Source organism: Euleptes europaea, chromosome 1, assembly GCF_029931775.1.
Source record: "Euleptes europaea isolate rEulEur1 chromosome 1, rEulEur1.hap1, whole genome shotgun sequence".
Classification (NCBI taxonomy): Eukaryota; Metazoa; Chordata; class Lepidosauria; order Squamata; family Sphaerodactylidae; genus Euleptes; species Euleptes europaea.
The window spans coordinates 138,112,127-138,136,247 of record NC_079312.1 but is presented as its reverse complement, the minus strand read 5'-3'; the positions used below and the strand labels follow the sequence as shown (position 1 = coordinate 138,136,247).

General features: G+C 46.0%; 1 protein-coding gene across 1 annotated transcript in view; it reads right to left on the bottom strand.

Moving 5' to 3' along the window:
* Nucleotides 1–24,121, bottom strand: part of SDK2 (sidekick cell adhesion molecule 2) — a 408,808-nt gene that overhangs the window by 48,206 nt on the left and 336,481 nt on the right. Inside the window, exons 6-21 of the mRNA XM_056856751.1 lie at nt 22,598–22,709; nt 21,849–22,039; nt 21,378–21,461; nt 19,692–19,886; nt 18,479–18,595; nt 16,583–16,750; nt 14,710–14,812; nt 13,108–13,284; nt 12,150–12,286; nt 10,719–10,866; nt 10,126–10,266; nt 9,735–9,916; nt 9,202–9,317; nt 2,846–3,041; nt 2,179–2,277; nt 1,432–1,623 (exon numbers count right to left, since the gene is read on the bottom strand). Of these exons, the coding sequence (XP_056712729.1) occupies nt 1,432–1,623; nt 2,179–2,277; nt 2,846–3,041; nt 9,202–9,317; nt 9,735–9,916; nt 10,126–10,266; nt 10,719–10,866; nt 12,150–12,286; nt 13,108–13,284; nt 14,710–14,812; nt 16,583–16,750; nt 18,479–18,595; nt 19,692–19,886; nt 21,378–21,461; nt 21,849–22,039; nt 22,598–22,709 (2,358 nt within the window). The remainder of the gene's footprint in view (nt 1–1,431; nt 1,624–2,178; nt 2,278–2,845; nt 3,042–9,201; nt 9,318–9,734; nt 9,917–10,125; nt 10,267–10,718; nt 10,867–12,149; nt 12,287–13,107; nt 13,285–14,709; nt 14,813–16,582; nt 16,751–18,478; nt 18,596–19,691; nt 19,887–21,377; nt 21,462–21,848; nt 22,040–22,597; nt 22,710–24,121) is intronic.

Sequence of the window (24,121 nt, the reverse complement as noted above, 5' to 3'; positions counted from 1 at the left end):
ACTTTGCATCCAATGAAGGTAACAAGGGGAGTTGTTAATGTTTTCTGCAATTTCATATTCATTACTTTGATGTTTGTTAATTTAATAAATCTGAAGCTTGTGAGTGGTTGCTTGTTGTCAGACTGCGAGGGACATGTCGTCTGCTTGCACACTTGAATTAATTGAATTACTCAAACAAACAGTGAAACTAATTGAGATTGGCAAAGTCAAAGTTCGCACAGACAAACTGAATTAAATCAAACTGGAAATATCTATCTGTTCATGAAAATGCATCTTCTAAATTCTGTTCACGAGAGCTTGAGAAGGCTAGATGTGGATTCAGCCTTGCCAAGGGGAAGTGTCTCAGCTGGTTCCACAGAGCTCCTAGTATTTTGAATATGGTTTACCACGAAGTTTAGGGAAAGCAGCTGATAGATACAGAAAAGAACTCCGAATTATACATTCCATAGTAGTTTGGGCTAGGTCCTAAACTGTACTCTGGAGCTGAATTCCAAGATTGTAGGAACCATGGCAATAAGTGATGTGGGCTCAGTGTTCAGTATAGAGGCCTGGTGAGGAATTCAGGATAGGTCCAGAAAAGGCACTGCCCCAAAACAGTTAAGACAGATTGGGAAAAAGATGTCTGCTTCTCTGCTCTCATGGAAAAGTTGAAATGATCACTTACCCCAAATCCAAAACCCACAACATGGCACAAAACCTTTGGTCTGATTCCATGTTTAAGAGGCAAATCTGAGGCTGCAGAGAGCAAGATGATTATCATAATCTCTGAGAGACGCAATTTCTTTGCAACAGGCATTGCTGGCCAACAAAGGCAAAAACTTTTGGGATTCATAGCGCAGGTAAGCAAAGCAAAGACAGGGCTGCTGATTTAGGACCACAACCAGACCAGGTATGGTCCTTTTGTGTGATTCTCCCACAACTATCCACGTGTAATGTTTTTCCCCCTACAATAATCTAGAGTTATTCCCTCCCCTCTCCTTTAAAATAAAACCTTCAGCAAAGCTGCCAAAGAGTTCTCTCCCTTCTTGTCCCTGCAAAAAGAATCAGAAATAGTGGAGATGTGGGTGTGATTAAACTTCGGAACAAGCCATTTCATTACTTGAACTGAGTTTCTTAAAGAAACGCATTGGGATGGTCAATAAATTCCTACTTGCACCAATTACTGGACTTGTAGCACAACTGTGCATACACTGAATGATTTAGCAATCTCCACCCAGGGCCTTTGTTTTAGCTGCGTCTGTAGGAGGACAGAAATGCCTATCTATACCTTTGTTATTATTTTTTAAAAAAACCATGCACTAGGCTGTGTATGGGTGGAACTTCCAGGACAAACTGAAGCTTTCTGCGGGGGCAAAGGCTGCAATGATCTCTGCTCCATTAGTGCTTCAGCCTACTACACTGCTGTAGGCAGGACCTGTGAGCCAAGCTCACCTGGAGGAACCCCTGAAGAAATGGTGGAGGAGGACACTTGTCCCTGTCCTTTGGAAGTCATAGCTGCCACTTCAATGGTGTAGGTGGTGAGGGCTGTGAGGCCTGTGACACGGTATTCCAATGTGACATTAGGCAAGTAGTGTGTTACACGTGTGTTCGTGCGATTGTATTCCTCCCAGGAGATCCGGTAGCCTAAAAGAGGACCCAAAACAGACATGTAAAAAACTGCACAAGTTTTACCCGTATCCGGGGCAAACAAAACAAGCCCAACAAATTTTGTGGCCATTAGCTAAACTTAGGCTGTACCAGCTGGCCTTCTAAGATGCTGGTTATATTGCCTCAGTAAACCTGATCTCTTATAATGCATCCTTGCAATCTGTTTACTGCAAGCAGGTGGGCTCCATGAAGCTTGAGACAAATAGATGTCATGGTTCTGGTTTCCAAACTGCTCCCTTGCTGAAGTGGAGTTGAAACCATTATAGCTTCCAGGATGGAAATCCTTCTAACTACTTTCTAGCTAAATGACAGCATGATTCTCAATAAAGATCAATGATCTTTGCTCCAAGATTAGCTGTGCAGAAGCCTACGAAGAAAGTACAACCCTGAAAGAAAAGGTCTTTGATAGAAACGTAGGAAAGATTTCAAATAAATTTTTAGGTGATTCCCCCTCCCTCCCTGAAGTATAATGGAAGGATTAGGATTAATGGTTTCTCCTTGCCTCCCCTGCTGGCTTAAGGTATCTCTTACCTGTCAGAATGCCATTCTTTTCCAGAGGCTCTTGCCAGCTGACTTTCAGAGATGTATCCAGGATCTCACTGAAGCCGAGGTGTCCGACTGGAGCAGGAACTGTCCAAACAAACAATCCCACCATCGAGAGAATTACAACAGAAGAAACACCCCCCTTAATATCTCAAGAAAACAAAAAGGGAAGCTGTCAGTTACCAACAATTCCCAGAAAACACACTCTGGGGATGGGTGTAAAGATGACTGCAGAAAACACAGCCAAGATGGAATCTGGGACCTTGAGAGAGTCCCTACCACCCCAGCAACCAAGAATCAACCTCTTCTCAGTTCTGGACAGACTCCTGGTCAGTGACTCAGAGGTCTACGAACCTACAGTTCCATGAATACACATGACACAAACATGAAGCTGCCATATACTGAATCAGACCATTGGTCCGTCAAGGTCAGCATTGGGTTAGAGTTAGGGTTAGGTCACTCAGACTGGCACTGGCTCCCCAAGTCTCAGGCAGAGGTCTTTCACATCACCTACCACCTAATCCTTTTAAATCGAAATTACAGGAATGGAAACTGGGACCCTCTGCCTGCCCAGCAGATGCTCTACCACTGAGTCACAGCCCCTCAGGAACCCGTGAGCCGTGCCTGTGCCCAGCTCCAAAGGGAAGGGCCGTACCATCCTCATGGGTGCGCACCAGCTGTGGTGGGCTACGGGGTCCATCGCCTGGTGTGGTGAAACACAGCACTGAAGTAAAATACTCTGTGAACATCTTGAGGCCTGGGATGTAACCCACGTGGATATTGTCTTGGAAGTTAGGCCGCACTGTTACCATCGTCATGTCTTCTTCTTGTCCTGGTTCCCAGGCAATCAGCTACAGGAGAATGAACAACAACAGGACCCCACTCAGATTGAAGCAACTACTTATAAAGACTGGTGAGAACAAGGCAGTGATCTGGCAGAATAACCTGGGAGCTTCAACATATGTCATAGGAGTTGCTACCAATTGGCCTATTTTACTTTTGCCATTAGTTTTTTTTTTAAATCAACATCAGTGCAAAGCAGCTAATAATTTTTCATTTTCATCCAGTAAAACACTTTAACATATGAAAAATGAACTATTTGCTGGGATATTTAGACCTGACATCAAGTGTTCAGCCACATTCAAGTTTATGGTCAGAGCAGAACTCTCTTGTAGTCTGAGCACTGCCACCATCTCAATACAAGGAAGGAAAATTTAACAGGTCACTCTTATTTCAGACCAAAACTTGTGGCTGAAACAATGAGACACAAAGAAAGAACACCAGCCTCGATTGAAGGACTCTCAAGTGGTAGAGAATTGATCCGCCAGCACGTTATGCAAAAATCATAAAAAAAAAACTGTGTGGGAATTAAAGCAGGGCCTCTGCTGGATCCTGTCCAAACATAAATAACAACCAACATGTCAAGTGAAACTAAATTTTAAAGCAACTGTTCGGTCAAAATATAATACAGTAAGGAAACATCACCAAGTCAATATTTTCCAACAATATGATAAATAAGTGGGGTCTAGTAAGTAGGGTTGCCAGGTGCCCGCTGCTGGCGGGCAAACCCCTGGCAATTTCCCCCTCTGCCCGCTGACCACCTGAGGGTCAGCGGGCAGACGTGCGCGCGCGTCACTTCTGGTTTAGAACCGGAAGTTCCACCTCGCTAGTGGCCTTTTACTTCTTAGTTTGAGTGGTAAAGGGCCGCTTTACCACTCAAACTAATAGGTAAAGGCCCTTTGTGATGCGGCACCTCCGATTCTAAACCGGAAGTGACGCGCGCGCATGCACTTAACAAGAAGAGCCTCCTGCCGGAGGAGGTAAGGTACCTGGCAACCCTACTAATAAAGCCTGAAAATAACTCATAATAATATGAATATAATGGGTAGTACTAATTTTTTGCTTTTCTTCCTTAAGTTTAGGAGGCTCAGAGTGAATTGCATGGAGGTCTGCCTACCGGATCCTGGTCAGGTTCCCACACGCTCCGCCTCAAAAGTGCATTAGGTGCTCTCAGACAATACACTGCGCTCAGGGTGAACTGGCCACACCCCGGGTTTTTGTTTCTAGCTTCAACAACAGGGCACTTCATTCTTGGGCTCACCTAAATCAAAGCAGAGCTGCATTTTCCACTTTCCAAGGCTACACAGTAGCTCTTAAAAGGACAGTGTCTGGTGGTGTAACTACAGGGTGTGTGAATAAATTCTATAAACAGAATCCGTTATAGACATATTTCTGACTGGGTTTTTTTTAATATAAAGAAAGACAAAGAGCTGTTAAGCTCTCTGTTTCTGAATCACCTCCTGCAACCCAGTTATTACCGCTAATTCCCCAAGGCAATCCACTAAGTGAAACTGACCCCATTATTGTGGTTGCCCAAATTCAGGGATAAAAATCAGAAAGAAATTAGAGGCTAGAGAAAAAATAAATAAAGAAATGGCAATTTATTCTTAGATTATTTTGCATTCTGTAATCTAACTAGCTATTCTTAGCATTGCTGCTTAGGGTATAAATATAAGTGCTAGTGCATTTATCTGAACAATCATGCCACTGTAGATGCTTTAAATAAATAGTATACGTAATGGCTGTTGGCTTTCATGAGCTGGTAGCACCTTAATAATTTTGTTGACTAGAGTTAGTGGTGCAGTACATCCAATTAGTGAGATGGAGTCTAAGGACTGTCAAGACTTTGATCATGGATAGGGAATTTGGAACAACTGAAGTCCTCAAGCCATTTAACCTGTGCAGGGCTTTTGCCAGTGTCATTGTTAGGGTTGCCAGGACCTACCTCTCCTCCAGCGGGAGACTTTTAAGGCACAGCTCAGGATCAAGCAGCAATGCGTGGATGCGCCGCCGCGAGTGCGCGTCACTTCCAGTTTGCAACCGGAAGTGACCTGCAGTGGCGTGTACGCAAGTGCACGTTTGCCCGCAGACCGTCAGCTGGTTGGCGGGCAAAGGGGCAAATTGCCGGGGGTTTTCCCACCACCACCGGGCACCTGGCAACCCTAGTCATTGTGGTGGAATTAGTTTGGAGTAAGACCTGACCTGGATGGCCTAGGCTAGCCTGATCTCGTCAGATCTCAGAAGCTAAGCAGGGTCAGCCCTGGTTAGTATTTGGATGGGAGACCACAAAGGAATACCAGGGTTGCTGCGTAGAGGAAGACACTGGCAAACCACCTCTGTTAGTCTCTTGCCATGAAAACCCCCCAAAAGGGGTTGCCATATGTCGGCTGCGACTTGACGGCACTTTACACACACACACACACACACACACACACACACACACACACACTGTTTTGACAAAAGTGCAGTTCTAAACCTCAGTCTTAAATGCAACTTGCATTCCTGTTCACTGCCTCCTATCAAGCTCCTGTACACAGACTGCCTTGCAATGGGCACAGGAGACACTGCCAAAGGTAGGTTGCATCTAGGGGGTGGGATGGGCTTAGGGCAGCTGCAAGGTTTTAGCCAGCGTGGTAGGTGTAGAGGGGCAGTCAAAGGCTGTTAGGGGAATCTTTAGGTCAGGGGTCTCCAGTGAGGTTCTCCAGGGGGCCATGGTGCCCACCAACACCTTTTCTGGCACTCGCCAAGTATTTTTAGGAAGTGGGTGGGGCCAGGCAGGGCTTTTGCCAAGCAATGCTTCTGATTGACTTGGAGATCTGACCGGCTGTGCAGATTTTTTAACATATTGCTTTGGCAGCAGCTGCCACCACAGAACAAGGATCTACACTGTGTTACTGACGTTAAGCTGTGGCAATAATTTGGTGGCTGGCTCCATCTCCTGCAGCAGCCATTTTGTTGCTGTGCCCGCCACACCACGTCAGAATTCCAAAAGTGCCTGCAGGCTCAAAAAGGCTGGGGAACCCTGCATTAGCTAATCACACCAGCCAGGCTAAGGTGCTAAATGGACATGCTGAGGTCAAGAGCCATGACATCAATCCTAGCACAAAAGTTGCTTGGAGAATGCAAAGGCATCCAAGAGTCAGTGGCATCCCAGGTAAGAACAGATAGCCGTAGTATTTACAGATGACCAAAGTTATCAAAGTTCAAAATATTGTCGAAGGCTTTCACGGTCAGAGTTCATCGGTTCTTGTAGGCTATCCGGGTTGTGTGACTGTGGTCTTGGTATTTTCTTTCCTGATGTTTCGCCAGCAGCTGTGGCAGGCGTCTTCAGAGGAGTAACACTGAAGGACAGTGACACTGTCCTTCAGTGTTACTCCTCTGAAGATGCCTGCCACAGCTGCTGGCGAAACGTCAGGAAAGAAAATACCAAGACCACGGTCACACAACCCGGATAGCCTACAAGAACCGATTATCAAAGTTCAGTTAGTTTTCTTATCAGATGGGCTTATCTTGTAACTCTCGAGTCTCCATGTAGAAAACCCAGGAAAAGCACTTGCCTCTAAACAGCAAGGTCCTTGGTGGTTCCCCTCAACCCTGTCAGATATTTGCATTCCAGACTGGCTGGCAGGTAGCAGATGAACATTCACATGTCTTTAACCTTTGGCAAGATCTATATGCATATAGGCAAGCTTTTGAGTCTGGCCTCAATCCCTACTGCCCTGTTACTCAAAGAGTTACTTGAGAGCCATGTGAGATTTTTTAAAAATCCTCTCCTCTGGCTTTCAGCTCCTCTGATCTGTCTTTCCTTTATCTACGGCTCTTCAAAGACACGTGGAAAGAAACTTGCCAGGATTAAAGGCTGGCAATTGTTGCTGTGAAGGAGAGGTGTGTGGGGGAAGGGCCAAGGGACCAGTCAAGGGTCGACAGCGCTATTTCTCTTCTTGGAGATCTGCCTGGGACTGAATTTGTAAGACTGGCACAGAGGGAATGCAATTAAAAGAAGTCAGTTTAAAAGCAGGTTGACCTTAGCCTTGACATTTTCTACGACTGGTGTCTGAAAAGAGAAGCAACTGTCTCCTATACAGGCTGCTCTCTGAAGAAATGTAAAATAGTCCTCAGTTTGCATGCATAGTTGGGTCCTAAGGCTTGGGGTGGTGATGGATACTAGCCATTTGGGCTCTGGATAGAAGCTAAAAGAAGATAATTTTTAAAAAACCCCTCTACATTACAGCAACCAGAGAACACAAATACCGCCTTGATACCAGCCCAGCATGGCACAGGTCCGAAGCTTCACATATGTTTGGTGGAGGCTCAGAAACACCATTTCACGGGCCAGATGCAGCTTGCGGCCTGTATGGTGATGTAAAAGGGCCTAAGACGTAGCCATTAACTGGGGCAATATGGGGATAAAGGTTGTCTTTACCCTGCCAGAAATTTGGTTAGTCTTTAAGGTGCTACTGGACTCTTGCTCTTTTCATCAGAATAGTCATTTTAAAAAACCTGACAAGTGTTTAGGTATCCTGTTGGTGCTTAAATTGTTTCACTCAGTTCCTCTCTTTTATCTGGTGTTGTTTAAATATCAATTAACAGATAAAAGGAATAGTTGAGTTTTAATAAGTGTGTGGACTTAGCCATCCAAAAAAAATATTCAACACAATCTGCCTGATTAACTAACACTGATAACAATGCATAATCAGCTGCTTTTGACATGGTGTTACATTCAAGGATGTTTGGGTGTTTAATCGGTACGGTGCGAGATAGCCTATAGCAAGTTAATTAGATACTAATTAGGCCTCCAAAATATTAATCAAAAATACTAAGTGGCATTTAATAAGTATGTTAAGTATCCTTCTTAACATTGGTTATCTCTTTTGGCGGAAATTAAATTCCTGCACTTCTTTGGAGTAGATTAAGAAACAAGTTTAATGTTTTAATTCAATTTAATTAATGCAGATTTGAATTAATTACAATTTGGAATTGAGCATACAAGGAAAAGCTCCCAAGTAAATGTTATATCTTAGTAAATATATTTTAATAGACAAGTTTAGAACAATGAGAATAACTTTAAAAAAATAGGTCTTTTTTGGGGGAAAGGCCAATTGTGGAATAACCAGGAGTTGTTAAGGTCATCTAAAATCATAAAGGATGGAAATGTGAAATTGGGGGCTTTAATACCATTGATTTTATTCTGTTGAAGTTGATGAAGTTAAAGATAGTGACACTTCATCAAGGAAAACAATGGAATAAACTCTTTTACCTTTCTAATTAAATTTCCATTTCAGTTTGGTGCAAATAGGTACCGTAGCTTCTCCGTAATGAAAGGCATATGAGGAAACAGCAGCCATAAAGAAGGCTAGTTTATATAATGAGTACCAATCTAATACAATGGCCAGTTATGAAATTATACAATGCATATTTTGTGAGGTCGGTATGGGATGAAAGGAAAGAGACAAGAAGTGACTGGACATTATGGCAGGTCTATCAGCTTCTTTACGGATGCTTGAGCCTTTTGCTAGCTCAAACAGGACTGTCCAGGGAGAAGAGGGCTACATGTTGGCACACTATCTGTTAACTAGACCCTGCACCCTCCCTGTGTATCTGCCCTGCAACTAGCAATGTAGAAAAGGAAGGAAGAGCTCTTCATATAAGAGTTATACGGAAGGCAACAGTAATCGGGTGGCCCAAGAACAATGCCATGCAATAATTAACAGCCAATGAAAAGAGACAAACAGAAGAACAGACGAGGAACACAAGGGGCCCCTGGCCCTTCCTGAAGTGAGGCCGCAGAGCGAAAGAGCTTCTAGGCAATGAGAGAGTGAGGAGTATAGATTCCCATTTTATTTAAACATCAGCTATGGAGAAAGAAAGCCAACGTGGGGCCTGTCGAGGCAAGGCCTGAAACATCTTATACCAATTCTGACCTAGTTAGCCTTCCTGAGGCGAAATAACCACCTGCTTACTGATGTTAAAAGGGTATGCAGCAAGTCTGCATCCCCACTTACCTCCACACAGAGCTCTATTCTGGAACCTACTGACAACAGCTGTGTCTGTCTGCTTTCTTTCATAAACAATCAAGAAATGTTTCGGCTTAGTATGTGGAGGTGGGCTACACCTTGAGGCTTACAGCAAGAAATGAAGGAAACTTTGAAGGGTTGCCTGTCTTTGTCTTACCTTGTAGCCTTGATTGATGCCATTCACAAACTGGGGGCTGGGTGGGTTCCATGAGAAACGTATGGTGGTAGAGTTGGTGGCCTCAGCCTGCACGTTACCTGGAGACACTGTGGGAACTGTGGGAGAGGAAATCAAAAGGAGGCAACTCACTTGAAATGGATGGAGGACGAGGGATAACAGAATATAGAGGCCCCATCGGTCTGGCTATGCAGCCCCTCTTTGTGTCACTAGCTCCACATTCAGAGTTAAGGGTTTACATCATGGATCTGCATTCTGATGAACTGAGCTTGTATTTGTCCTCTGTCCATCAGTAGCCTGATCACACTCATTCACACACAGATCCTACAAATGCCACTCCCAGACCTGCAGTGTTCCAGATAAACAGCCAAACCAAGCTGACAAGCTCTGGTTGGTAGGAAGCCACATGTTTAAGCTTGTTGCATTTTTTAAAAAATCATTTGGACCTGCCACTGTAACCAAATCAATTCTCTCAAGGAAAGATATCCCCCCTTTTCTTCCTCCAGAAAACTTACCACCCTGGAGAGTCCATTCAGTGACTTTGGAACTGTAGACACCCAGGCCAGCGCTGTTGTATGCTGCCACCTCAATTTCGTAGTTGGTCCAAATGATCAGATCCTCCAGTAGTAGGTTGTTGACATCGGCGTTGGTGATGTTCCTGAACTGGTAGCCAACGGGGAGGCCAGCCAGGCAAAATCTGGACAAGGGAACAACATACAAAATATCAGAACCCACAATAAAAGCAGTAGGGGTGTTCTTACCATGTAGGACACTTTCGTACCATGTAGGGGTGTTTGTACCATGTAGGACATTTCTGACCAGGCTATGGGAGATTCCTACAGGCTCATGGAATTCAACTGGAGGAAGCGGAACTGGAAAGTAGGTATGGTGCTTGTGCTTGCTCACCTGATAATGTAGCCCTTGAGGATGCCATTCTGGTGGTTCTCTGGCGGCGGCTGCCATTGGATCATGATGGACTGGTTGGTGCGGCCACTAGCAATGACATTCTGGGGGGGTGCTGTGGGTGGTTCCTCAGGAAGGGAAACCCTGATGGAAGGAAGGTAATGCAAGATGCATATCCCAAGGCTGGCCACCTCAGACAAGGCTGGGGTCTCTACATAATAGAGTGATGCTAAAAGAGATGACCTTGTAAATTAAGCAACATTTTTTTAAAATCAAAAGCACCTCACATTTTCAGCATCTGCCTGACTGTCACTGTCACTCTACACTATGTGTACAACCCAAAATAGTATGAGGTTACACAGTGCGTAAATAGTCTTTGCTTTGGCCACATTCATCCTTATCATATAACTTCAAGCCAGAATAACAATCCACCCGCTAACATTATGTCTGCCTCCCTTCTCTCCAATCAGTCCTGCCCCTGACTTGCTGAATTTATGTCAGTTCATTCCTATCCTCAACTCCATGAGCTCCATCCCCTCTATCCTCCTAATTACATCACACCTTCAGCCCCCTGGTCCATGACATGCCCACCTCACCTCTCTGTGTCCTTGCTGAACTGGCCTTTGCCCACATCATTGACAGCACAGAGCCGGAACTGGTAGGAGCGGGCAGGAACCAGGCCTCTCACCAGCACCAAGACTACTTCCGGGTCCACACTGGCCATCAGCACTGTCCAGGGAGCATCTGCCAGGCACAGAGGGAAGGGGTAAAGAGGAGCATATGAGGAAGAAGGATGAAAAATGACGGGCAAGCTCCATTCCTCCCCACTCCTTTTATGTGTCCCTCTGCAGGTTCCTCTATACAGGAGTTTTCATGAACTGGATTTTGTCCAGGAGCCACCTCTATTCCAAATGGTACTTAAAGGAGCATCAGAGAATGGAAGAAGCTATGCAGCTTTCATGGGAGAAGCAAATGACAGTCAAAGCCTTGCTGATGGATGGGGTGGGGAGAGAACAATGAGGCCCTTTTTTGTGCCTTGGATCACCATCTACTGGGGGGCAAAACCGGGTTTTCTTACAATTCAGCAGCACCCAGTACAGACCATAGAATAAAAAGCTGGTGCAAAGCTTGAAAACACCACAAACTGCTGAGGTGCACTAGACTGCAAAAGGCCTAGGAATCAGCCTCATAGAATCATAGAGTTGGAAGGGATCATAAGGCCATCAACCCCCTGCTTAATGCAGATCAGCCTAGAGCATCCCTGACAAGTGCTTGTCCAGCCTCTCCTTAAAGACTGCCAGTGAGGGGGAGCTCACCACCTCCCTAGGAAGCTGATTGCACTGTTGAACAACTCTTACTGTAAATTTCCCCCCTAATATCTGGCCAGTACCTTTCCGCCTGCAATTTAAACCCATTATTGCGAGTCCTATCCTCTGCTGCCAACAGGAACAGTTCCCTGCCCTCCTCTAAGCGACTGCCCTTCAAATACTTAAAGAGAACAATCGTGTCCCCCCTCAACCTCCTCTTCTCCAGACTAAACATTACCAACTCCCTCAGCCTTTCCCCATAGGGCTTGGTCTCCAGACCCCTGATCATCCTCGTTACTCTCCTCTGCACCCACTCGATTCTGTCCACATCCTTTTTGAAGTGAAGCCTCCAGAACTGGACACAATATTCCAGGTGTGGCCTGACCAATGCAGTGTACAGTGGAACTATGACATCTTGTGATTTGGATGTTATGCCTCCGTTGATGCACCCCAAGATTGCATTAGCTTTTTTTTGTCGCCGCATCACACTGGCTGCTCATATTTAACTTACGGTCCACCTGTACCGCAAGATCTTGTTCACACACACTGCCTCGGCAAGAGTCCACAGAGAAATGTAAGAATCCTGGGGTCTATCATCATTTCCCACTCCCACAGAGTCTCCCATCAGCTTTGTGACAGAACTCCAGCCCAGCTCTGCCTATCACCAGCTTCTGACTGCACCCCGACACCTCTGTATGGCGGGAAGATGCAGGGCCTTACTGTTCTCGGAGACCTCAAGGATGTAGCGCAGCAGTGGGCTGTTTCCATCAAAGGGCTTGGTCCATGTCAAGTTGATGGCACGTTTCTCTATAGCGCTCAGCACAGCAATGGGGTTTTCTGGTGCATGGGGAAGCTGCCTGATGAGGATGATGGTAGAAGAAACGAGTCTTAGAAGCTATCAAACAACAGAACCCCAAAGACAAGAGTGTTGACCCATTGAAAAAGTGAAGAGATTTGGGCATAGCCATAGGTGCTTATCCACACCGTGTGCTGTCATGGCTGGACTGGTTACCAGTCTCTGGGTAGCAGGCATCCTGTTTAATTACATGGTGTGAGTGGGTGGAAAACATGGTAAGAGTCTAGAGATACTATGGGAAATAGAAGGGGTGCAGAGAGCATTGGAGGCTACCTATTCTGCCCAGCTAACAATGCTGTGTGTTTTCCTTGGTTATCAGCTACAAGGACAGAAAGTCTTCTATTACAATGTATTTTCAGGTGAGAATGGCCTGTGCCCACACACAGCCTGGGAGCAACTGCTACTCAGGTTCCCTTTACATGCTCACCCAGGGGTGTGAGAGCTACTTTAATGTTTCATAACCCCCACACTCTAGGGAAATAATGGGACCATGAGGGAAAGACTGACTGCATGGGTCTGTCCTGTGGGAAAGACCCATGCAGTTGTTTGCGCACACATGAGCCCCAGCAGGGTGGGACTGAACCATGCTAGAGGAACTGCCATGGTGCTTGGCATGCCTGTGAAAGGCCGGCGAGTGCACAGGGGCCTTTGTGTGACATGGGGGAGACTGGGGGGTCTGAAGCTAGTTAGGGACTGTACAACAGGAGAAACTGCTTAGGAGCCCCACGCACACCTCGCCCTCATTTCTATTCATGCGCCCAAACACACAGTCCCCTAGTGTGAGGCTGTTGCTAACAGGTGTCTTTAGGAGTTGGGCCTTACCGGACTCGCAGGTGGGCACTGCGAGAGTCGTTGCCTCCAGCAGACACCACCCGACAGGTGTAGGTGCCAATGTCGCCTGACCAGGTCTGGGCAATGTGCAAAGTGCCCGTATTATCCAGCCGCATGCGTGGCACGTTCTCCACATTTAATGCCACGCCATCCTTCTCCCATATGAACCTGCGGGAGAAAGTGGGACAGGCCCTTGCCTCTTCATGCGACCAAGTTCATTCCCTCCCCATTATTTCCCCCCTGCCTCTCCAAAGTGGGATTGAAGCCCAAGAGTTCCAACTCTCAAATACCAAACTCCAAAGAAGGCAGCTTGGTTGAGGAGAAGACAGAAAACAACAGACAAGCACCCTAACATAGCTTGTCCACCATTCCTGATCTTCCCCTACAGAGCTTCTTGGGTGGGCACACTCAGTTAATGCAAGGCAACAGGGAGATCCGGCCAGCCTGGACAGAGTCAGGCGCATCGTGGTGTTCTTCCTTCACCCCAGTGAGAGAACACAACAGTTTTATCTCAGCACAGTTGCTAAGGAAGGCAGCAGGTGGCAACAGAGGCCTGTGATTTTACACAGGGGCTCCTGTCATTCCTTTTCCATGCCTGAGTTCTTGAGGCATGTAAAGAAGTAGCTGGAAGAATCCTGGCAATGAATCTCAGACAGGCATTTTGCTAAACACAAAACTGACTATTGTCGAAGGCTTTCACGGTCAGAGTTCATTGGTTCTTGTAGGTTATCCGGGCTGTGTAACCATGGTCTTGGTATTTTCTTTCCTGGCGTTTCGCCAGGAGCTGTGGCAGGCATCTTCAGAGGAGTAACACTGAAGGACAGTGTCTCTCAGTGTCAAGTGTGTAGGAAGAGTAATATATAGTCAGAAGGGGGGTTGGGTTTGAGCTGAGTCATTGTCTCGGACACTGTCCTTCAGTGTTACTCCTCTGAAGATGCCTGCCACAGCTGCAGGCAAAACGTCAGGAAAGAAAATACCAAGACCACGGTTACACAGCCCGGATGACCTACAAGACCCAACAAAACTGACTATTCTCAGGTTACAAAGCAGCACCGATTTTGGCCTCTCCTCCGTTACATAATTTGTACAGAGAGACGCCAAGGCTCAAATTTGCATGAAGCTATGTTAGCAGAAGCCAGGAGGGTTGAGGTTCACGTTTATTGCATAGGACCAAAGGCCATTACAAAAATCAGAAGCCAGTAGATTGCTCATCTTTCACAGGAGACACCTAAGCCCTTTTCACATGTTCCAGTCTTAAAATCCTGTCATGGAAAACAGGACTTATAGCATTGGTTCAAAGGAAGCTCTATTTGTCTACACACACACAAAATGTTTAAAATCATAAGACTAACCTTGAAGGCACAGCATTTTTATCCACAATCAGCTTCCCCATGACTTTGTTTTCACACTGGTACCTAAGGATGTTATCTGCCTTGACTGTTTAGTATCTCTACATCTCTGAACAGATTTCTCTTGCGTGAACAGATTTCTCTTGCGTGCCTTTCCCCACTCCTCCTTGCACTCCAAAGGCCTCATTTTTGTCTATAGCCTCTGCCCTTCAAACACCTCATGTAGAAAGAGTCAGTCACATACCGGACTACTACACTGGGGTCATTGGTCACTCCACAGGTCATAGATGCCTTGGTGCCTTTGATGACACTCTGATCCTGAGGGGGGTTGGTGATGCGTGTCCGGGCTGTAGATAGATAGATAGATAGAGAGAGAGAGAGAGAGAGAGAGACAGAGAGAGACAGAGAGAGACAGAGAGATCGAGAGATCACTAGGCTCAGTCAAGGCAACAGTTGCCACGCCAAGCCAGTGATCAGCCCTCTGGCTCGCTGGTTGAAAGAACTCCCTTTTTCATGCAGTAATTGTGACTGTCACAGAAGAGTCTGATGATTTTAACAGACTCATAAAATTATAAGCTTGCAAAGCACAATCATTCACTCACCTGTTCCCCTCAAAGTCAACTGGTACAACTGAGACTTTGATGAGTATCACAAAGAGAAAACAGGATGTCCAAATGTGAGGCATATATCATAAAAGGATCATGCTCTCCCTCCCCCAAATGGCACTGATCACTGGTTGTGAACCCAGACATTCACTCCTATTCATTAAACCTGCTCAAAACTTCCATCGCTTGTCAGTTACTGCAGAGAAGACGTTTTCATCGGATGCAAGTTATGTACCTATCTATGTATCCAAGGAATCTATGTGTCCCTTAATAGGGGTGTGCTTGGTGGAGAAGCTCAGACATGGTAAGATTATTTTTTTTATAATCACTATGTGAACAGGTCCTTGTGCATCCAATTTCCCCATAGGGGTGAGGAGTAGGATAAAAGTTTAACTAATTACTTAATACGCCCACAGATTCCCAGAGCAGGTTTGTATGAATGTAGGCTTTGTAGGAAGACTATTGTTCCTTAAGAAGCCAGCAGGGGGCACTGATTCACCTTTGCCTGCAGCCTGGTGGACCTAATTACAATTGTATTATAAAATTGAAAGGGAACAGATACTCTCTCAAAATAAATTGGACACCCACAATCCACATGCACCAGTGACCTCACATACTGGTCCTTTGCCTGGATACACTACAAACTCACTTGGAAAATAAAGTGTGCGTATTTTCTGTTTATTTGTTCTTCCTCCTTTTGGAATTGTAGGATTAGACTTTTAAAATCTTGTTTCTTAAAAAATCTTGCAATACACCTCTAATAAACTGGATTCAGGTTTCTGGAAAAAAAACTGGTAGTGATCATGCAATAGTCAGACTCTTGGATTGTGGCAAAAGCCAGGTTTATCTTTTTCTACAAGAAATCAGCAGATGTAATCAGATTAGTTCAGTGAATGGGTGTACAGTTCCGATGGTGTAAATAAGGCAGGGAACAAGAAAGGGAGAAAGGAAGAGAAAGTGTGAGGTTTCTGTTCAGACCTATTGTGCAAAAGTGTGTGTTACTTTATGGAAGCATCCCATTTTTGTACAAAAAAATATTATATACCCAGTGAGTATCAGCAGAGCAGTGAAGGAAAATCTAACATTCTGGATGCACATACAAGGCTAATTCAACCCATATGTTTTCATCACCTTGTGACTTGCATGTGTGAATGAGCTATCACAGTCCTAGCATCATGGACAGAACTTTCAACTCATCTGTTGTCATCTCAAACTTCGCTGGAGTCAGTTTCATCACATCAAATGACCAAAAAGGAAGCGATGTGTTTGTGTAAATCAGCCTTTGACTCTCAAACACCTGTTTATTTTCAGCACATTTCTCACAGCTCTTATGATGCACAGACAGCTAGGAACTGGCATTCCAAACTGAGTTTCTGATGGAGTTCTGATATTCTCCAAGATACAGGTAAAGTAACATTTCACAGATTTTCCCCAACTCCTGTCTACACCATATTTGAAATGCCAGTTTGGCGTATCTACCTAGATAGGAGGCCAATACAGGAACCACCTTACCCCAGACAACAAGTTCAGCGGATGCCTCGTCAACACCACGGGAGTTGGTGGCCAGGCAAGTGTAGCTGCCAGCATCTGAGATCCGCGCAGGACTGATCAGGAGGCTGCCTGACTCCAGCAGTGTAAAACGAGGAAGTTGCACTGAGCCACTAGCCAGGATTCGCTCCCCTGCGGGGGAAAGAGGGAGAGGATTAGGACCATGCCTTGCCTTCAATGGCTTTGCACTGTGATGTCAGGGACCTCCACCATCATGTGTTCTGAAGTCCTAAGCACCAGTGTTGATGATCTCAGATAAAGCAGCACCCTCTTTCTAGAGCAGTGGTTCCCAACCTTTCTTTGACCAGGGACCACTAGGACTTTTTTGTTCAGTGCAGGGACCCCAAGGTTCAAAATAAAAATTCCGAGAATTTGAAAATAAACTTTAATCATAACTGTTAGTTAAACATTAAACTCAGAATAATATTTGAATATATATTTTTATAATAGAGAACTTTTAATAGAAAATATTAATTTATTATGGGTTTATAACTTTGTTTCGCGGACCTTAATTTAGTTCTCGCGGACCCCTGGGGGTCCATGGACCCCCGGTTGGGAACCAAAGAAAGGAACAGAAGACTTGGGGGTGGGGGGGTCCTTCTTTCTACACATATTTGTGAACCCCAAGCTTCCTACTGGTATTATTTGTTGCATTTTATCCTGTCCTTTGTCCAAGGACCTCAGGACAAGGACAAAGATCTCCCCTCCCCAGTTTATCCTTGCAACGACCCTGCGAGGTAGAGTTGTCTGAGAAAGAGTGACTGAGTGGTACAAGTTCACTCAGTGAGCTTTATGGCAGAATAAGTATTTGCATCTGGGTCTCTGTGGTAAGCTGCAGTACTGCAGTCAAAAGCTCTGCTCATGACCTGAGTTCGATCCCGACGGAAGTTGGTTTCAGGTAGCCGGCTCAAGGTTGACTCAGCCTTCCATCCTTCCGAGGTCGGTGAAATGAGTACCCAGCTTGCTGGGGGTAAAGGGAAGATGACTGGGGAAGGCAATGGCAAACCACCCCGTAAACATAGTCTGCCTAGTAAACATCGGGATGTGATGTCATCCCATGGGTCAGTAATGACCCGGTGCTTGCACAGGGAACTACTTTTATCTTTTACTCTGTGGTATAAGTCCACCATCTACTAAGTCACATTCATTTTCGCTGACTTTTGGAATTCAGGGGGCCCATAATAATGCAATTCAATTCTCTAGCACATTTTGGTGTGACTTCCGAAGTGGCCCAGGGTGTGGGGAGGGGTTGTATGTCAGGATCGAGCATTGGTTTGAAATGCTGAGGGGCACAGGCACAGAAGCAGAAGGTAGCAATACTAATGGGCTGTGGGGGGGGGGGTCACATTCAGCACTGTGTCATCTTATGAGATTTTCAAGCAGCAATCATGTTTCTTCTCCTCCACTTCACGCATAATGCATCAAGGGCTGAATGACCTTGCTTTGACTCCTCCAGTTGCCAGGGAACTGGGGCAGGAATTTTGAGACTGGGAAGGGAATCCAGCCCCCAGGTAACTGTGCCAGTATTCTGAAATAGTCTCTATACTTCCTTTTGCTTAGTTTTCTGTTTCCTTCTCCTTACGCCACAACAAACTGCAGCTGGGATGAAGCTGGCTTTTCTGTAAGAAACTCTCTGCTCGATAGCACAGGTGGCCAAAGCCACAAACCTGCCTTTCCAGATGATGTTGCAGGAGAGGACGGCCCATGCTGTATCTTAATGTAGAGCAGGTGATTTGAGTTCACAGCATCAAGGGATGGGCTCTAGGTACAAGGAACCTTTTGTGAGTGATTCTTACTTCCATGCCTGGCCATGCCTCCAAGAAATTTGGCACAAACTCCTTTTATACTCCTCAATGTTACCTTTCTGCCAGGTGATGGCAGGTCTGGGAGCCCCTGAAGTCTCACAGCTGAGCACCACAGCCATCCCGTCAATCACGGTGCTGTCCAGAGGGCCTTTCGTTATGTTGGGTGCAATGCCTGTGGTCGGAAGAAAGGGAAAAATACCTACGGTACGGGTTCAATATTGCCAAGTCATTAGCACATCATTTTTGCCTCCCCCCTCCCAAGTTTCTCTGAGCTCTTCAATGAAGTGGTACTTGAGCTGGACAGGAGATAACAAGAGCTCTAAAGAAGGATCCGAATCACATCTGATACTCTGCCTGTAATGGGCACTTGGTTGTGTTTTGCATTCTCCTGGCTCAGGCTCTTTCTTCCCCAGCTCAGTATGGTTCCTAATACTGGGGAAATGGACAAAGATACTATATAGCCCTTGCAGTGCAATAATATCATATTATCAGAGCTAAGAGAGTGGAGTCCTGACCCGGATAGCCCATCTCATCAGATCTTGGAAGCTAAGCAAGATCAGCCCTGGTTAGTGTTTAGAGGGGAGACCACCAAGGAAGTCTTTGGCTATAATCCAAAGGTGCACAGTTATGCTGTTTTAGCTCTGACCTGGATAGCCTAGGTGAGCCTGATCTTGTCAAATCTCAGAAGCTAAGCAGGGTCAGCTCTGGTTAGTATTCGAAGGGGAGACCACCAAGGATGTCTAGGGGTGGTATGCAGAGGCAGGCAATGGCAAATGACATCTGAATATCCCTTGCCTTGAAAACCCAGAGGGGTTGCCATAAGTTAGCTGTGACTTGGCAGCAAAAAAGGGGGGTAATGGAAGAAACAATCTGTTAAAATATCCATTCTGCTCCCTGAAACACAGAGCGAACCTTCAGTCTATACTGCTCCCACTTGGTCCATGCAGATTGCGTCCAACTGCTCCCTTTCCACTTTGCAAACTGATGATCCTCTATCAAGGTTAGACCTCACCCTCCTTGCAGTGCCTTGCAGGATCCTTGCCTAGAGTTCTATCCAGGCATATCTTTGCAGCATATTGACCACTACTGATTTTCCTACAGGCTCACCTCTCTGCTTCCTGCAATAGAACTCTGTGATTATCAACCCTGCTTTTGGCAGCTCGGCACCAGGACTGGGAGGTCCTGCAGGGAACACTGGGGTGGAAGGAAGGGGGTGGGGATGGGGCTCCAAAGCAACCTATATAACCAAAGCACTTGCTGACACCTACTGGTGACGGCTAGGTACGTGGAGGATTGCACCTCGCCAGCGGCATTGCGAGCAAAGCACTGGAACATGCCCGTATCATCTGGCACCAGCCCTCTGATCTGCAGGCTCCCATTGGCGAGGAGCTGGAAACGAGAGAGCTTCTCCAGTTCAAGCAGGGCTGCATCCTTGTACCAGAACATGCTGGGTGGAGGGACACCTGTAATGCAAAGTCTGGCCATTAGAGAGCAACAGGGAAAGGAAAATTGACTCTTTCATACACCACTTTCCCTTCCCAATAGCTTTCTCATCCCCAGATTCTGGAGACGGTGCATAGATCTAGGGTTCTCTGCACTTAACTAACTACTAGCTAACACAGAAATTCCCTTCTTGTACAAACCTAGAGTCTCGTTCATTTTTCTGCTCCAAGTATCACATTCAGAAAACGCATCTCTTGCCATTAAGTTCAAATCCCCAGAGTGGGGCGGGGGGATGTCCCAAAAGCAACAGGGGTGATGGATCCCTGAGGCTGACAGAACTGGAAGGATTTACAAACAAAAGTGGGGAAATTCCCTGTCATATTTATTCTGCTTCCTTTCAAGCAGCTCGGGGTGGTGGGGTGGTCACGGCTCATCGTTCTCCCATTCTATCCTGTGAATACAGACTTTATTTGTAGTCATAGACCATCAAATATCCCAAAAAATTGTAATTAAATATATACATAAGTAGTTATGAACTGATAATACAAAAGATAAAGATGTAGAGGAGATTAAAAACTGGAATATTCCATTCTATCCTGTGAACGAGGTCAGATTGAGGAACGTGATCCAAAGTCACTCAGTGAGTTTCATGGCTGAATGGGGGATCTGAATCTGGGTCTCCCAGTCCTAGTCCGATCCTCTAATTTCTACATTGCACTGGCTTCATTCCCCCTACTCCTTCCACCTCCAAGTATCTGTCCAAATATTCTAAAAAAAAATCAGGGTTGACTGAAATGATGTAGCAACTTGGACTTAACCATTTAAATTGGACCCAGAATCTTGTGATGAACTGAAGTAAAACCGGAGAAACGGGACTGCCGTGGGGCCTCAACCTTCCTCGTCTATGCTCCATTGTAGAAGGAACAAATAGACAAGAACACAGCTCCTCCGAGATGTTTACCATCCTATGTTTAAGATCAATTATGAAGCCTCCACATTTTCCTTTGGCAAATCTACAACCTGGCCAGGCTATTCTTAGAAAATGCTTGCTAATTCTAAACCTCAGGCTCCTATCCTGCCATTTAAAATCACACTTTCTTCATCGGCTTTGTAGTTGTCTCAAGGTGCTCTGGCTCCTTTCACTGAGTATGCAGGTGCTGATATTTCAGTTGCGTGTGAAATGGCTTCAGTTTTAGGCCATCTGTAGACTCAGGCAGCTGTCAGCATGCCACATTTGTTTTGTTCAGATTGTCTTTTCAAGGTTGTCTTTGCAACTGGATGGGGGCAGAAGCGTTCTTGTTTTTATAAGCAGGTTTAAAAAAATTGGAGCAGCAGCACAAGAACCTCCCCCCCTTACAATGGTGAAAGGCTCCAGGTGTAATTTTGCTGGCAAACTAGTTATGATAAGTTACTAACAGGATGGCTGCTCACATTTCAAGATTAACTGCCTTGGCTTGGGCTGCAAGGAAAAGCCAAACTAGATGGCTGAGCAGGGAAGTAGAGAACATTACCTTTGGCCTGGCAAGGAACCTGCACCACCTTCTCCATCTCAGCAGTGATGTGCCTGTCTGGCTCTTTGATAAACTGAGGTGGCTCTGCAACAGAAAACCCAGTCACAGGACTGGCCAAACTCCCTCCAATCCAAACTGTCTGCTGAATTCCCAGTACTGACTTCGCATGCATCTCAACCCCAACAATTCTGGACCAAGGTCTCAGAGTCTAACTATCAGAAAGTATACTAAGGTTCCCAGACTCACTGCTCTCTGATTGTCTGAAGCTGCTGCACACCAGATCTAGTCCAGTACCGCCTACTCTGATCGACAGGCAGAGGTCTTTCCCAGGCCCTGCTATCTGAGAGCATTGGAGATGCCAGGGATTGAGCGTGGGGTCTTCTGCAGGTACAGTAGATGCTCTTCACTCAACCACAGCCGCCCCCCCATCTTTGAGATTATGGCACCCCATGGCTTCCTTCCCATGCTTACCCAGCACAAAGAGGTAGGCTCCCCGCACCACAGAAGGCACACTGCTACTTCGCAGCACAGCCTCGCATTCATAATAGCCGCTGTCGCTCAAAGTGGGATTGAGGATGGTTAGGCGCCGGTTATAGTCACTGATGCCGCTCAACACAGGAACCCCATCCTTCTTCCAGATGATGTGCAACTTGATGAGGGGCCTGGTTAGCAAAGAAGCCTGTGAGAGGGGACCCCTTTCCTAACCACACAGTGTCACTGGATAACCAACTAAAGATCTGTACAGACTGAAGGAACTGCTATCCAGCATTCTACGTTGACTTTGCAGGTTTGAGTGTAAACACACAGCTGGTGGCAGAGATCAAACTCTTTATATGGGTATGAAGTCCCTGGCATGGGAGGGGGCTGCAGGTGTCAACCACTGTTGCTTGAAAACATTTCTCATTTATAGGGATGACTGTGTTACACCATACTGGCAGATGGCATTGTGAGAAGATCCTTGTGGCACTTGAATGCTAGCAGAGGTAATCTCAGAACCCTCAAATGGGCCGGTGCCTAGATCACAGTTTTGCACCATGAACCTGTGCTCCAGCCCACTACAGGAGAGTCAGAGAAGCCAGGACAGAACACTTCATGCGTTTGAGGTGCTACTGAGAAGAAGGTTTGTAAATGATCACAAGACAATCTTTAAAATTCTGGCAGTCACAACAGCTATACCTTCCAGCAACCAAGAACCACAAGAGGGTGACAGTCAGACTTACCTGGCATTGGCCACACACTCCAGGATCACCTCTGAGGTGCCGGTAATTACACTAGTGTTGCGAGGTGAAATAATGATGGTCGGTGCAATGGGATCCGCTGGGCCACCTATATCTGAGGAGGAAGGGAAGTGATGTTGACACCAAGCAGAAATGTTCCCAAGTTGTAGTGCAGGCAGAAGGCGAACTGGCCCTTTAGGAAGGACGCCTCTTCCACTGAGAGATGAGTGCTGTTGAGGAACGCCAGGCAATCCTGAGCAAAGGGAAGGCACCAGGAGCAAGACACAGATATCTCAATAAAGGTACATTTGGTATTCCAAATGTTGGGAGTTGATTCTTCTTCCTTTGCCCAAGGCTTACCATTTCTCCTCAACATGCCAAAAACCCACAACCATTTCTCATCATGCCAACCTTCCATGACCATGCTGGATGAAATCAATATCACACTATACTGGTTAAACAGATTTCCAATATTCTATTTGCTATGCTGCTGTACCTTCCAGCATAACTACCCTGTTCCTTCCAAACTCTCAGGATTCCTGTACCTATAACCATCCCGGTGTCTTCTGTCTCATAGCCACCAGAGTACTCAAAATGCACCCATGACTAAGGGCCAAAACAAATGTAACTAAGACTAAGAATTTCCATCCATCTGTAAAAGGTAAGCCACACACACATAAGTCTAAAATGCACGGTCAGTTACTCTGGTTTCTGCCCAGTTTCCTCCCCGTTCCAGCCAGGATTAAATGAACCCGGGCTGGGGGAGAATCTGTACGCATTACCTTTGTTGATCCATGGCGAAACTGTGTGCTGATCCATCCGTGAAAACAGAAAATGCGGGAGACACGTACTTCCTGGTCGTTCAGCAACGCCCCCTCCCCCTGGTGATTGGTCTATTCACACTGACCAACGACAGCCTTGCGAGGGGAGGGGTTTGGAGGTGGGTGGGCCGTTGTGACGCGGGAAGACTTGGCTCGTGTTTATCTGAGACGAGCCAGGGATAACGGTTTGGCTCCTTGATTGCAAAACCGGGTTTGTTTTGGGTCGACATATCGCTCAGCCAGCAGCAAATTAGGTGCCGTTTGTTTGAGAGGATTTGATCCTGGGTGAAACAGGGAATAAACAGGGAGGAAACTGGGAAGAAACCGGAGTAAGTGACCGTGCGTTTTAAACCATAATGTACCTTTTCCAGATGGATGGAGAGCCATTATCTTCATTCATCTGTTTTGGCCCTAATTTCAAAGTGTGTGAATATCATACTTTGGAGGGAACACAGAAAGGCTGCAAAGTATGGTTTCTAGTCGTTATGCCTGAAAACTTGCAAAATCTCAAAAGGAAGAGAAGTTGCTGAATCAGATGGTTAATAGTCAGGAGATGGGGCTTCAGTGCTTTGCCTAGTTTTGTGCTGTTGCTGATGACTAGCACAAGCAGAATAAATGTTCATTCTTGCAAGCAGGAAACACTGCAAAATAAACTGGGCAGTTTGCAGTGCCCTGCCCTCTGGCAGTCTTATTTACTTCTCATCCA